Source organism: Corylus avellana, chromosome 2, assembly GCF_965113065.1.
Source record: "Corylus avellana chromosome 2, dhCorAvel1.hap1.2, whole genome shotgun sequence".
In the NCBI taxonomy this organism is placed as follows: domain Eukaryota; kingdom Viridiplantae; phylum Streptophyta; class Magnoliopsida; order Fagales; family Betulaceae; genus Corylus; species Corylus avellana.
Genome location: NC_142491.1, coordinates 47,574,052 through 47,589,450, shown reverse-complemented (window position 1 = coordinate 47,589,450; position 15,399 = coordinate 47,574,052). Strand labels below are relative to the sequence as shown.

The following is a 15,399-nucleotide window of genomic DNA, read 5'->3' as shown; positions in this document are numbered from 1 at the left end:
CCACCGTTGGGGGTGGTTTCGGCCACCCCCATTTTTTTTTTTTTTTTTTGAAAATACTTTTTTTAAAATTTTTAAAAAAATTAAGTAGGTGTCACGTGTCAACATTTGATTGGTCCACATAGAATTCTGTTAAGTCAACTAACGGTCAACTGACAGAGGACTAACTTGGTCTATTATCAAAACTACAGGGACCTCATGTGATAAAAATGAGACCCCAAAGAAAAAAAAAAAAAGTTGTGAAACTCGAGGGGTTTTGAAGTATTTAACCCATAAAACAAATAAAGAATAGAGTCTGGCAGTCTGGAACCACCCCCTTGGCCATAATGAGCCACCCCCAATTTTTTTTTTTTTTTTTGAAAATACTTTTTTTTTAAATTTAAAAAAAAAAAATTAAGTAGGTGTCACGTGTCAACATTTGATTGGTCTACGTGGAATTCTGTTAAGTCAACTAACGGTCAACTGACGGAGGATTAACTTGGTCTATTATCAAAACCACAGGGACCTCATGTGATAAAAATGAAACAAAAAAAAAAAAAAAAATTGTAAAACTCGAGGAGATCTGAAGTATTTAACCCATAAAACAAATAAAGAATAGAGTCGGGCAGTCTGGAAGCCTCGGCTGGGTCTTGTTGGGCTGGTATGGGGACAAAATGGGCTCGGTCCAGGCTTTGAATGGCACCGACCTGACCTGACAATAAAAGAATCTTGTGGGTGGAAATTGCCATTTGCCTACCAAAGGTTCAACGTCATCCATTCACTTGAAAATGAAAGTGAAATGGAAAAGAATCTACTCCCCTTTAATTTGAACTTGAAGTTATTGGTATAAAAAGGAAGCATAGACAAATAATAGCAGTAGAAAGTAGTCGTTGGTTGATTTCTTCAACATTGGGTCTGCTTGAAAACAGTGGCTCGCGTAAGTATAGTGCTCACGAACAAGCTCAAAGTTCAAATCGGCTCAAGTTGATTTAAGGTGGCCGCTTAGAGTTGGGATGATCTGGCTTGTCCGACATATTTAAAACTCATGGGTGATGGGTACGTCAACACCACTCGGTCCACTCTGTACAATTTAAGAAGTGACAAGCTTGTGTCCGTGAAGAGATCAATTAGAACCAACAAAAGGTGCACGTGCAAGATATGCGTGATGTTTGATAAGGTCGTTTAATCGTCAGATATTAATATATATTAGTCCTTAATTTCGACTCTTTAAATAAGCCTATTATTTCCCAACAAATAACATCATGATTCATAACATTACACATGATAATAACTCTCTTTTACTTGAAAATAAAAATAAATAAATAAATAAATTACCGACTAATAAAGCCCCCAGACGACAGCAATGAAGGCCCAATGGCCCACCCATCCGAATTTTGAATAGAGTCCACAATCCACACATATATATCATCACAAGCCCAAAGGAAAAGCCATATGAAATGAAAAGAAAAGAAGCAAGCAAAGCACAAACTCCACCTTAACAAGACATCAGTGACATCACTGCTATTCTGATTTTAGAATTTCAACTCCTCCATGAAAACTAAAATCACAGCGGCAGCTTCTATCAACTAATTAATCAACCACCTACACCACCCCTAAGCCCTAGCTTAATTAAATATTAGTACGCACTCTTCTTCTTCTTCTTCTTCTTCTAGAGCTCCATAAGAAACTCCTGATCCTTCTCCAGCCTCTCCATAGTCACTGCCTCCAAGCTAATCTCAACATCGATGCTCCTCCCACCACTCTTCCCCTGGTACATATACACCATCCCATCAAACCTGTTGTTGGACCCACTCCTCACACCCTCCGGCTTCCCCCACCCGAAATCCACCTCGTACACCTTGAACCTCGGTGAGCTCCCCACCGCCACGCAGTTCACTCCCGCATCCTTAAACTCGAAGATCTTCGGTGAGCTCTCCCACTCTTTGTTCCGCTCCTCAATCGTCTTTGCGTTGTGCATTTCTATCGCTTTCTGAATCATCGACGCCCCAAACTCTGGCGGGTTAGCCGATAACAACCCGGCTGCCGTGACGGTGAACACTGCTTGGATTAGGTTACCGAAGTAGCTCTCCGGCATCGGTGGATCCACCCGTTTCCGGCAATCCGCGAAGACGGTGAAGACTGTGTAGTCTTCGGGCTTCAGTTCACGTGCATGGGTTACATGGCGCCAGATATGAACGGAGAGTGACTGGAATGTGGAGAATGGTTTTGAGCTGTCCGATGAGGGAGGGTTTTCGTTGACTTTTGACTTGATCTTGTCGATGGCAGCCTCCGAGAACCTGAAAATCTTCTCCCTGAGTTGTGGAGGCAGCTTTCCGTTTCCGTTGCCGTTGGATGAAGCGAGTGGGTCAGAGGGGAGCGAGAGGTCGAGCTTCACGCGCGTGCTGCGGACTTTGGTGCGGTCGAGGAAAGGTGGGACCGAGATAGAGTGGGTCCCGCCGCAGATCTCGGCCCATGAGCTCATGAAGTGCCACGTGGAGGTCCCGTCGAGGATCGCGTGGTTGAATGCGCACCCAATTGCGAGTCCGTCTTTCAGCTTGGTTAACTACGTCAATGACGAAGATACGTGTTAGTTGTTACATATAATTAATTATGCTTCAAATGGAAAAAAAGAAAGAAAAGAAGGAAATTGATGAAGATTAATACGATTGGACTGCTGGTAGTGTGTCCAACAGACCAACGTTATCAGCCCTTATCCTGGCATTTAGTGTAAATGTTGTTTTCAAGAAAGAATTTAATTGAATTTTCGGGCTCCCTATCCTTGCATTAAGTGTTAATTTTTTTTTTCTAATTAAGTGTTAATGTTACTTTCAACAGACAATAGACAAGTTAGAAAAAAAATAAAATAAAAAAATGAGCCCTCCATCCAGATTGGGCTGCTATATATGGGCGTGTAATAATATTACTTGGACATGAGAGATCTCGAGTTTAAATTCTAATTCTATAATTCAAATAAAAATATTTTAAATATTGAGTCTTATTTATTCATATGCAGCTTGAGTCAGACAAAGTGTTAAAAACTTAAAATAAAAATTAAACAATTATATTTACTCTTTTTTATCACTGAATTTTAGTAAAAACACTTTACCTCAACAAGATGTATAAAGCACAATAAAAAAAATAAAAAAAAATAAAAAGGCAGAAAAAAAGTCAAAGCAGTAAAAGTGTTAAGATAATTTCAAACGCGCGGTAATGAAAAATAATATATAAACCATTAACCCATCTCAGAAGATTATTTGTTTTACATACTGAAATCCAAGTCTTTTTGAATGCTTATACGATCTCCAAGACATTCCTGACTGAAGAAGTATTCAACCTAGCTACGTGTCAGCATGCGATTCTATGGGATCGCATTTAGTATGAACAAAAATTAAGCTCAGGTAAAAAATAAAATGACAGTTATGGCAAAAGTCATAAAAACACACACACAGGAATTCGGACCCTTTCCCGTTCAAAAGAACGGGAGGAGCCGGTTCTTTAAAGTTGATGAGCATTTTGGTCATTTTAACTATAAAGAACCGGTTCATCTTGAATTCATTTGAAGAGAAATACCCAAGGAGGAGTGGCGCAAGAAAGTCTTAATTAATTGAGGGACCATTTCTCTGTACTTTTTATTCGATCGGTTCTAAATACCCAAGAAGGAGTGGCCAACATGCACGTAGGTCTAGACAAGATGCTCCCGACTCCCAAGGTTTTTATTCCTTTCTTTTTCTTTTATTCAGAAAAAAATAATAATCATAATTAATGTACTATATTTAAGCAAAGTGACTGATTAAATCACTTGTTTTAGTATCAGTTATATATTTTTTTTTTTTCATAATTAATGGGCGGCATGAATCGATCAGTTGTCATAATCACTGACAAGCCCAATACTGCACCTCATAAATACATCCAACAACTCCATCATTATTCCTGGGAGAAAAAAGAGTTGGGGAGGGGGGAGTTGTGCTTCAATGCATGTGGTTTCCACCATTTCTTAAAACGAAGACAAAATAATATATACAAAGGAAAGATCATATAATAGTTTGGGGGTGTTTGTTAAACTCCCTCACATTCCCCCACATCCATCACACTATTCACTTCATTTTTTTCCCAAAAAAATATTATTACTTTTATATCAAATCACTCACTTTTTATATCTAACCATTTACTTTTTATTACTATTTAAATAAAAAAATCACTACAAAACAAAATTTTTTACTTCCCAATACCACTTTTTCATTTTTCCATACCAATTATTATTATTATTTTATTCATGAACAGTGTCCTAGAAAATGAACAGTGCTGAGGTGTTTAACAAACACCTTGTGTTTCGTTGAGATTGTGAAAACAATTAAAAAATAAATAAATAAATATGGGTTAGCATGAAATTCCAAGTGTTAATTACCTGAAGTGCCAAGAGAGGCCTACGGAGACCCTCCAAGTTCAAGACTTCGTTGTATGGTATCAAGTCCTTCAAAGTGGTGCTGCCCTCGTCGACCGTCAGATCAGCAATTTCGATCCCCTCGGCGACGGCCTCGGCGACCTCCACGCCGTCCATATCATCGTCATAATCGACCCTAAAGACCCCCTCCTCATCTTTGCCAAGCCTCCCGGCCAGCTGATAGAAGTCCTCCAAAACAAGGGCAAGCCCATCTTTAAGTTTCCCCACAATCGCCTCAAAGTCACTGGCTCTGTAAAACAGCAACTTTTGGTTGTAGTAGAAAGCCAAGTAGGGAAGATCAAATGTCACCAACTGACATTCCCTTCTTCCGAGTTTCTTGATGGGCATGACATGGGTTTTGGCAGTGATTTTCACACTAGTCTTCGTTTCCTCCTTGTGCCCAACTTCAGCTGCCATCGTTGATGGGGGATTAGAGATATTGGAGGAAAGAAAAGCTTAATTTAGTTGGGAAGGAAGTAGACACGCATGAGTTGTAGGTAATTAAACTTATAGGAGATTACATTTGAAGCGGTTGGGGGGGTGCATTTATGGGTTTCATGTGAGCAGTTGTGACCCATTAATATTCTCTCGTTCGTATAGGTGGAAAACACTTCTACTAGAAAGTAGAAATGCTACATTTTTTTATTTTTATTTTTTTTATAAAAAGTATTTTTTTTGTGTTCTTCATGAATATTATTTTTGAAAAGAATATAAAGGACAAGTATGATAATTTTTTTTTTTTTAAAATCAATATAGATAAAATGAGAAAAACAGTAACATTTATTTATTTCGATCTACTGTTCTACCTTCACGTAATACCTCATAACGAATTAATCGCCTCACTGTAGACACGTCAAAAATATGGAGTTTTTGACACTCACCCTTTTGACTGTTGCTAAACGTCAAAAATGACGCTTCAAAAAAGGTTTTTGATGTGACAAACATAAGTTACTGTTTGCCACGTCAAAAAACATCTATTTTTTTGCTGCATGCAGATGAGATGAGAACTGATCCCATTGGGCTTTTCAACAAATTTATTGAGTATTTATTGGGCACTCTAATTCATCAATGCATAAGTTAAATTAAAAGAAAAATAATTGAATATGATTTTCTTTTTCTTTTTCTTTTTTAAATAGTAAAAATAGATAAATAATTAATATTTTAAATAAAATAGTAACATTTGGGTAATTATTTTAGCTACCCGGTTGGGAATGGTCACTTGACTCACTTCTACATGCTTAATATGTGACAGATTTCAAGTAGTTGGGCACTGTTGCGAGTAATTGCATTGGAAGATCGTGGAGCAATGGAAATTAATCAAAGCAAAGTGTTTAGTAAATGTAATTTGTACACTAATCAGGTTGACATATAATTATGAATTAATTTCTCAACTATAAAAGTAGGTTGCAATAAATCAGGCATGCCTGTCTGTTACCCTTTAAAAGAATTCACAAAGCTTTTGTGTCTACAAAACGAAGAGAACTAGATCTATTAATGTTTTTTGCCGTGCAATTATGAAATTATATCATCCTCTCTTTGACAATGCTCAACCCATTTGTTTAGATATTTTTTTATTTTTTTTAAATTAATGTGACTTTTAAAATCACCATTGGATCAAAATTCAAATATGATTCATCTAAAATTTAATGGTAATTTTAAAAGCCACATCAATTTTATGAGAATAAAAAAAAAAAAAAAAAAAAGATAAATAAATAATTTTTAGCATTACTCTTTTTCAGTTCGATAATTTCTTGTCCTTTCATTATAAGTCCTACACAAAACACTGAGAAGAATATAGGGAGATAGATATTAGATACCATGGATTCGCAAAGAAGAGGCGACAAATTATTTAGCCAAAAAAAACTGATTTGTGAAAATAAAACTCAATAATATACTTTTGTACGTCTCATAATTTTTTTTTTCTATTCAAATAAAGGAAATCGGGAAAAGAAAAATAATTTGTACGTCTCATAATTTCTCGTAATTTAGGTGTTTTACAAACTCTTTTCTTTTTACCCAAAATAAATAAATAAAAACCATAAAAGAGGGAGTAAGTCATACGGATTGTCAAAGTTGTATAACTTTTTTCTTTCTTATCTATATAAAAAATAACAAAAAATCACAAAAAGTTCTTTAAGCATTGAAAACGTTACAGTTTTATCTAATGTGTACAAAATCAAAAGAGATTTCCCATATTACAGCTTTTTATTTATTATTTTAATACAATATATTTTTCTCTCTTCTCTCATCTCGATCTCCTTTCTTAATTTGTCTTTTATCGTGGATTATATTGGTAAAAAGAGTAGAAAGTTATATGTTGTAAAGAAATAATATTTAATTAATATTAAAAATAGATAAATATTAAGAATTATATTTAGATAATAAAATAGAAAGTAGTTTTATTTTTTAAATTTAATAAAATTATATAAAAAAAAAAAAAAAAAATTGTTGAGAATGCTTTTAATCCCGGTAATTATTATTTTTTGTTGCCATACAAAAATGATATAAATTTTGCAGACTGATTTTTGGCATTTGTTGGTTTCTCACTCCCTCTCACTGTATTGCTATTTTGAGTATTTTCTAATGAGTATAGTCTACAGGGACTCACCCTCAGTAGCCACGAAAGTAGGTTGAGAGAATAAATGAGGATTCCCAGGTGATTGATGAGTGAGCTTCAATTTTCCCTGATAATTAGATGTTGATGTAGACCCTTGAATTAGGTGGACCAATTTTCTTAAGATTCGGCCTACTCTCACCCTTTGATGTAGACCCTTGAATTAGGTGGACCAATTTTCTTAAGATTCGGCCTACTCTCACCCTTCATTTCTTGGATACACTAATTACATAACCAACGTAACCACTAACTTATGGAAAGATTGATAGCTCTTAATTTCCCTAATTTATATGGATATATATGATGACATTTAATCAACATCAATTTCCATGAGATTTGTACAAGGAGACTTCTCCTTCTCCACACCACCATGAATTTGATAATTGATAGCCACCACGTGGCTTCTATTATGGAAGTTTCTTTTGTATTTTTATTGTATGGTTTCTAATTAGTGAAAGTTGGCGGCCCTGCAGGTATATATGATTGAACTTAATTTCATATACACTTCTTTCTTTCATCCCATCGTTTTGTCCTAGTTGCAATTGACAAATGCTTTTTGCCACTCTCGAGTCTGGACACACCCATCTGGAATTCCATCTCAGCACAGGCTAATGTCTACAGAAATCATGAGGGCCATATTATTCGTTTGATATCCCAAACCAATCCTCCCTGCCTCTCAAACTTTGGAGAAGCTTTGGCAGCCTTATTAGTTGTCTCTACGAATAATTCAATTCATCTAATGTGATATTCAACAACTCTGCATCTCTCAAGATTGGAGGATTTTTTTTGTTATCTCTTATATTTTCGACTCTATTCTAATCTCTTAATGGAAATATTAGTGCTGACTGTAATGTAGTAGCTGGACGGGATGCAATTTCGGGGAGTTATATAAACATGAAGCAATCCAGATGATTAGATGAGAATAATCAAAGTAGTAGTCCAACAAGCCAAAGCATCAAAATCAGCAGCAGAACAAAATAATAAAGAAATATTTATAATTATATATAATTATAAGCTGATAATTCAGTTACCAAATAACCAATTAAATCAATGGCCTCTTTTACGGGTAAAAGTTTGGTCATGACTCATGGCCTGTGAATCTGTGGTCTATTCTGCACAACCTGACAAAAAAGTATTAATGTCTGTAATAATTACTCCTTGGCTAGTTGGATGATACTTTTTTTTTTTTTTTTTTTTTTGTAACATTGGATGATACTTGTTTGGTTATGGGCAACTCAACTAGGTTGCCCGGGGTCCACCATCTCTTTTATCACAAGATTTCTAGCCCTGTTTACGGTCATGAAACACAAATACAAATGCTCCTCTAGCTCATCAAGCTGCTGGCTAAAGCTGCAATCGTTCTTCTTCAGCTGGCGCGCCACTTCATCACTCGCTTCAAGCCGGTCCTCTTTCCTCTCCGCCCAGAACTTAACCATTGCACGCATGTGTTCCAGCTCGTCGTTCAGCCTCGCTACTAGCCGACTAATTGTATCCATGTCCCTATTCAGTATATAAGTCCCTTTTGCAGCTGCATCCAGCTGAGCCGTCACCCTAGCTAGACTCCTTACTGAAGCCAGCTCAAGTGAAGCCGCTATGAGTCCCGGCGTAGCCACAAGCAGTGCTATCGCATGAGCCGCCACGATTACAGTTAGTGAGGCCGTCAATGCTACGAGAAAAATAGCCGAGCCACGTTTTAATCCATTTGCCAGCCGAAGCTTGGCTCGAGTCTTGTCACGGCTTGACTCCAGCTGTTTTAGCAATCCGGAGCAACTGGCTCGAACAGCCCGAACCCGAGTCGGTGAGGAAGCGGTAGAGACAAATGGATTGATGAAATCGGGTAAACGGGTCAGCACCAGGGAAAAGTTTGTTGCATCCAGAGACTGAAGGGTGGTTTTAATAGAGCGGTGCACGATACGTATACGATCGATATCTTTTAAAAGAATGCCACATAAGAGAGAAGCATTAGCGGTTTGGGTAAAATAGTCGAAAAGGATAGATCGGTATACAGGTCGAATACGGGACAAGGCTAGAATACGGGTAACTGTGGGTTGGTCCGGATCCAGGAGGTGCTCCATGAAGAGCCGATAGGATGGGAGGCGACTAGCAGTTGTTGGAATACTACATGTCGTAGAATTGGCACGGGATAGTGTGATGACATGCGTCCAAAAGTCAAGGTATGATTCGGTACGGAAGGCATTCGCATATTCCGCACGGATGTCCACAGCGGTTGAGAGGTTATGGTCAGTATTAGACTTCTCAGACGCCGCTGAATTTTTACAAAACAACAAACATTAATTAACCATGGAGATCAAGATATTGACTCATGATATTTTAATTAGAACCAGTAATATATGATAAACTACTCATAAAACTCCAACATTTGTTTAATTGGAAAGTAATTAATAAAAGTACTAATTCTGATTTGGTAAGTAGCAGAAAGCAAACACATTATTAGATGAGGAGTATATGGACCACATGCCTTAATGCTTCGTGCAGATCCAGGCATGTGAAAGATAACAAGTAATTATTTCTTCGTATCATCGTACTCGTGAATTTTATTATTGTTTACATTTATTATGAGCAATCGGAGTGGCCCAATTCTTATTATTATCGAACCGCATGCATGCCTTCGTAATTTCTTTTTCATTTTGAGTTAAAAATGAACAATTATAATTATGTTGTATTTCTCTCTAATCACTTTCCTATATATGGTTTAATTTTGATACCAAAGTAGGGTGTTTTGTTTTTTTCCTTTAATGTTGGTGGCCCATGACCACCTAATTCAGACCCTCGTAGGCCAAAGTTCATTAACATTTAACATGTCAATTAACAATAATAAAGCACGAGAGGGAAGTAAGTAAATGGGAGAAAATGATTACCCGTGCAAGAAACAAAGTTTCTGATGCGAGCACTAATATTTCTTTTCCTCATATATACCGCCTTCTTAAATGCAAACTTCAAAGCTAGAAACAATACGGAAAAATAAATTCTTGGATCTTGTAATTAAGCTGAGAATACGAAGCTGTTTTTGGTTCAATTCTTCTTAGGGGTGGGAAATAAATAAGAGGGAAAAAAGGTGGCTGTTTTTATAGGTCGAGCATAAACATATATTTATCTTTTGCGTTTGCTTGCAAGGGAAATGCATGGATTTGCTTCTAAGTTCTGAAAACCTGATATTGTATATAGTGCACGTGAAGCCTTATCTAGCACTAGCAATGGATGCTTTAATTAATTAATAAGGAAAGTGTAGGATTTTCTCCCTACGTTGCCACATGCATACTTTTTTTGTTTTTCTTTGTGGCTCCACGTTAAATCGGGGATGGAAGCAATAGAAGTTGCCAAAGTTGCAACTTCAAGGACAAGTTCTCATATGAAACAAGATGATGATGATCATGAGATTCATGACGCATGGCACGGCAATCATAGACCTCAAAAAGAAAAAAGAAGAGAGATCAACATTCTGGCTATAATCCATGTTATATTAAGAACGTAATTGGCTATTAATGTTCTGAATTTTTTTATTCAAAGATTACATAATCAATATTTTTTTAAAAAAAAATTATAAAGGATAAACTATACTTACCCATTAGTCTACCATCCTATTTGTAATGTTTCTCTAAATCTTTCAATTCGATTAATGTACCCTACTTTTTTTATTTTTTTATTGGAGTTATAATGTCCCCTTTTGTATATAAAAAAAAAAAAACAAAAGAAGGAAAAAAAGAAAAGAAAAAAAGAAATAAAATCAAGACCCACGGGGACACGTTATGGGATAGTTGGTATTTTTTGTTCTGATTTCTTAATAGAGCAAACAACATATGTGCATGCGAACAAACAAGAGGAAAAAGGGAAGACACAGCACCAGCCAGTGCAGCCACCAAGAGTAGCAAAGAAGAGGAAAATTAAAGAGGGTGCTGTTAACAAGCGGAAAGAAGTGATTGCACAAGTCTAATTGGACATGGGCCCGGGCCTTTCACACGTTAAACTCGGATGAGGCAAAGCCCACATTAATTTCCGTAGAACAATATGAATTAAATCATAAATCTTTAGCATGGTTCTGACTTGGGAGTCAGCCTCGGTTTATGACCATAATTTACGGCTTCTATTGATGACCTTTTTGAACGCCCTATCGACTCTTTTTACTCGAAGAATGAAAGCCCACAGATTTCTCAGGCCACACCTCTGGGGTAGCTTGCCCCTCCCCCATGGGCTAGCTGCCGTTTGGCAGTCATGCCACTCCTTTTTTTTGGTTATATATATATATATATATTATTAAGAGTGATATGTGTCATCATTTTATTGTTATTGATGTGGCACACTAATGTCAAGTGCTTTGACCAAATTTAATTATTGTTATTTTGGCCTACTCCCAATGATATTTAAATTATTTTTTATACAATAGGGAACGATTTATAATTTAGTTTAATCACATAAATTTATTTTGTATTTGTTCCTATTATTTTCTATAATAGAGTTTAATACCCCACTACTCTTCCAAAGTAGTCATATATGTTTTTTATTATTTAATTATCATAAAAAATAGTACAAAACAAGTTAATTTAATAGCAAACAAGAGACTAAAAAAAACTTTAAATGAATTAATTAATAAAATAATGATGCGTATGATGAATGATGCAACAGTTACTTGCAGTGTGAATGATTCTATTTTCAGATTCCTAAGTTATACGCCATGGCCCATGGCTGTGAGTATCAATAATTAAAGAGGATAAAATGGAAGAACTCCATTCACTGCAAGCAATTGTAACTGAAAAACACCCATTTGCATAAAAATTATTAATTTAAAATCTTATGAGACCACAAAAATGCATAAAAGTGATGATTTCAGGCAATGAAGATATGATTCCAGCTTACATATATTCTATTAATCAAATATTCTCTCCAACATCTTTTACTTCACTGAACTTGGTATCGTTTGAAATTATTAAAGATGGGATCGGAATGGAATGCTACTTTACTTTGAAAACTAATCAAATTCAAATTGGTATCCACCTATTCATGATTCACTATTTGTGACTTTTTTTATATTTTTGACTTTAATTGGTACATAATTCAAACAATAAATATGATATGAGATTAGGGAGGGGCAATACTAGGACTAAAGAAGTTTCCTCGATCTTGACCACGTCCTTGCATCCAAACACCATTGGATTCGCTGCGACACGAAGCCAGCATATCCGAGCATTATTCCATCTTTTGAAAAACGGTGTTCCCCACACTACAAAGCAAGTAGATGATTATGCCATATTCTTTCTTTCGTCACGCTACAATAAGCCACACACAAGTCAATTTGTCATTTAAAAAACAAATAAACGTGCGATTCGGAGTCTTGCCTTGCTCATTGCGCAATGCGCAGTCTCACTCAATGACGTTATAACGACTGCGCGTTCTCGCCTTCTCTTTAAAAGTTGTTTAATGAGGACGTGAGTCATGACATTAATTAATGTTCTTTTCTTATTTAAAATTAATTTAAATAAAGAAAAGCTCAGAAAATTCGAGGATCATGTTAACAAGGACGCTTTACTCACTCTTTTCTTTTTTATTTTTTATTTTTTATTTTTATTATTTTTTAGAAAAAAAAAAAAAAAAAAAAAAAAAAACAGTCATGTGACCCTAGCTCCACTCCTAGTCACTGAAAAAAGATAAATCGGAAATTTGAGAAAATACAAAGACATTAAAGAGAAAGGGCCCCACACAGCACATCACATTCCAGCGACTCCAGTTTTTAGAAGTCATCGCCGTCGTAGCCAGCGTCGTCATCCTCCAGACGATCCTCAACCCTATCGGCCGCCTCGTCAGCGATCTTGTCCTCCACGTAATCAACTCCTTCCGCTATTGCCAGCCCACCCAACAGTCCTCCCACCGCCCCCACAGCCAATCCCGTTCCCATACCAAACTTGCTGCTCTTCTTCTTCTCCTCCTGCCCGTAACTCGGCTGACCGTACGGTGCTGGTGCTGGTGCTTGTGCATTGTACCCACTGTAGGGGTACCCAGCCGGTGGGGCCGCCGAATAGTAAGGATCGTGTGGTGGTGCGCCGTATGGGTTACCATAGGTTGGCGGCGGAGGAGCGTACTCTACGGATCGGGAAGCCGACGGAGGTGGGACCCCGTAAGGCGGTGCGTAGTATGGGTCCGGCGCACGGTATCGTGGCTGACGGATTTCGACCTTAACCTCAATCTTGCCGTGGGGCCTACCGGATGGTCGCTTGAGCTGTAAGGTCCGCTGGGCGCGTTCGCCAAAGCCCACGTCGTCGAGGACATCAGTCAGCTTGAGGCGCGCCGACCCGATGAGCGGCTTGGTGTCTTCCTCGGAGCCGGCGTGGACGATGTCGATGTAGAGGTAGGAGTAGTCGTCGACGGAGCCAGACAAGGGGATGACCAGGGTGTCGTCCCAGTGGGGGCAAGTATCGCCTCCCTCATCGACCCTGGTGGAGCTCTTGTTCTTGGAGTCCACCCAAACGACGGCGTAGGGCCTGATGGGGCCGTGGCGCCAGTTGACGTTCTTGAGGTCCCTGGCCGATGAGATCTTCACCTCGACTTCGTAGCGAGACGCCATTTTGATTTCTGAAAGCGCAATGTTGCGTTGCAATTCCGCTGAGCTGTTTTTATAGGTCCAAAAGACGACGATGTCACCCGCACCAGAAAGAATATTTTGTTCTGTCAAAGTACGCAATTACCCTTTAGCATTTACACTTTATGAAAGAAAATTGGCCGGCAAGTGCAGGCAATGTCTATGAAAGGGTATTTTGGACAAAGGAAGTTACGATAAGGTTATCATAATTAGGTGGTGAATGCTTGGGGTAGGGGTTAAATAGGACAAGCGAATGCTTAACCACTAAGCAACTTTCAAAGTAGTTTTTAACGCTTTTATTAACGTGTTTTACTATTAATGGTGGGGACACATTTTAGAGGTAGAAATTACTAGTTTAAATATATATATATTTTTTATGACAATGCCGTTTAAAAAAAAAAAAAAAATTATATAATATCATGTATTAATTATGTTGACATCTTATTTAAAAAATTCAAGTATATAACACTATAATATTAAATTTCAATTAGGAAATAATTACTCGTCTAGAGAGAATAAGTAATTTTATAAATTATTCTTACCTTATTTCAAGAATAAGGTAATTACCTTTAAAATTATAATTTAATCAAAATTTAATAGTGATCAATTATAAGCCCAATAATAAATTTAAAAACTATATTAGAGTCATACTTACACTACTCAAACAACTAATGTTATTTAAATGGTTTCCCACGGAACAAACCATCTCGGCATCAACCATCCGGGCATGTGACTCCCTGACCCGGCCAGTCAACATTCAACAACATGCGTTCACACCGTAATTAAATATGGATTTTGGATACTCCCTCAGCTGATGAACTTGGTATTTTAATTGATTTTAAACTCACCAAAATTATTTGAGATAACAACAAATGAAAGTTGATAATTGATTAGCTGCAGCCTGGAGGACGTACAATGAATGCTCCAATTGTTGTAAAAGTAAGGCCACGCATTGTCCGCCCTTAATTTTATGAGGTCTCTTTGTCTATTGCCGGCCACTACATTTTCTTTCTATCTACCTCATTCTTATTACGCTGGAGTTGGAGAGAAAGAAATCAGCGTTATGATCTAAAAGTAATTAAAAAAAAAAAAAAAAAAAAAAAGGAAAAATTAAATTCTTACTCAAGAGATAGAGAGAGAGAGAGAGAGGTGTCAAAAAGAAGATTAATTTCATTTATAAGGAAGGTTTTAAAGAAGGCAAGAAAACAAAAAAACAGAAAACAAGTATCACAAGCAAAGAAATAAAACCAAAAAATATTGAAAGTTTCTTTTCTATTTGATCGGTTTAACCTTCCCCGGATCCCTTATGTCCCACACAAGACCTTCCCTTTTATTCATATAATATATCATACTAACAAAAAGTGTAACTCACAGGCAAGCTGTATCAGAAGAAACAATCTGGTGCACATGCATGTATGTTAGTTGAAGATGGTTGCTGACTGACTGTTTAACTAAATTAGTTATTTTGTTTTCTAGATTTGTTTTACAGTTATCTTGTATCTAAGTGAGGCTCAACAAGTAAAATGTTAAATTAAAACGGAGTGAATTGATGGAGTGAGAGTTTGAACTCATAACCTCTGCTTTAATACCATAATGAAAGGAAAGAGGCATACTACGCCCCAAGAGATGCTTAACAATATCATATCATTATATCAAGACCTTAGTTTTTTCAGAAAAATTAAGCCAACGTATATATTTTTGCTAATGAAAAAGAAAAAGAAGCACCTGCAATAATTATTAAAGCACACCAAACGGAAGTTGCCATTACAACCAAGTTTC

At 36.9% G+C, this 15,399-nt stretch overlaps 3 protein-coding genes across 3 annotated transcripts; all 3 read right to left on the bottom strand.

The window, feature by feature from the left end:
• Window positions 1–1,332: 1,332 nt before the first annotated feature.
• Window positions 1,333–4,928, bottom strand: LOC132168151 (BAHD acyltransferase DCR). The gene is made up of 2 exons (XM_059579246.2): window positions 4,382–4,928; window positions 1,333–2,539 (listed from the first exon to the last, which is right to left on the bottom strand). Exons 1-2 carry the CDS (start codon window positions 4,832–4,834, stop codon window positions 1,646–1,648), a joined length of 1,347 nt encoding a protein of 448 aa, XP_059435229.2. The 5' UTR covers window positions 4,835–4,928; the 3' UTR covers window positions 1,333–1,645.
• A 3,338-nt stretch (window positions 4,929–8,266) lies between these two features.
• LOC132188349 (transmembrane protein, putative (DUF677)) lies at window positions 8,267–9,965 on the bottom strand. The gene is made up of 2 exons (XM_088512852.1): window positions 9,911–9,965; window positions 8,267–9,297 (listed from the first exon to the last, which is right to left on the bottom strand). Exons 1-2 carry the CDS (start codon window positions 9,960–9,962, stop codon window positions 8,267–8,269), a joined length of 1,083 nt encoding a protein of 360 aa, XP_088368978.1. The 5' UTR covers window positions 9,963–9,965.
• A 2,663-nt stretch (window positions 9,966–12,628) lies between these two features.
• LOC132162284 (Calcium-dependent lipid-binding (CaLB domain) family protein) lies at window positions 12,629–13,654 on the bottom strand. Its single transcript, XM_059572540.2, has one exon. It carries the CDS (start codon window positions 13,603–13,605, stop codon window positions 12,775–12,777), a length of 831 nt encoding a protein of 276 aa, XP_059428523.2. The 5' UTR covers window positions 13,606–13,654; the 3' UTR covers window positions 12,629–12,774.
• Between the last annotated feature and the right edge of the window lie 1,745 nt (window positions 13,655–15,399).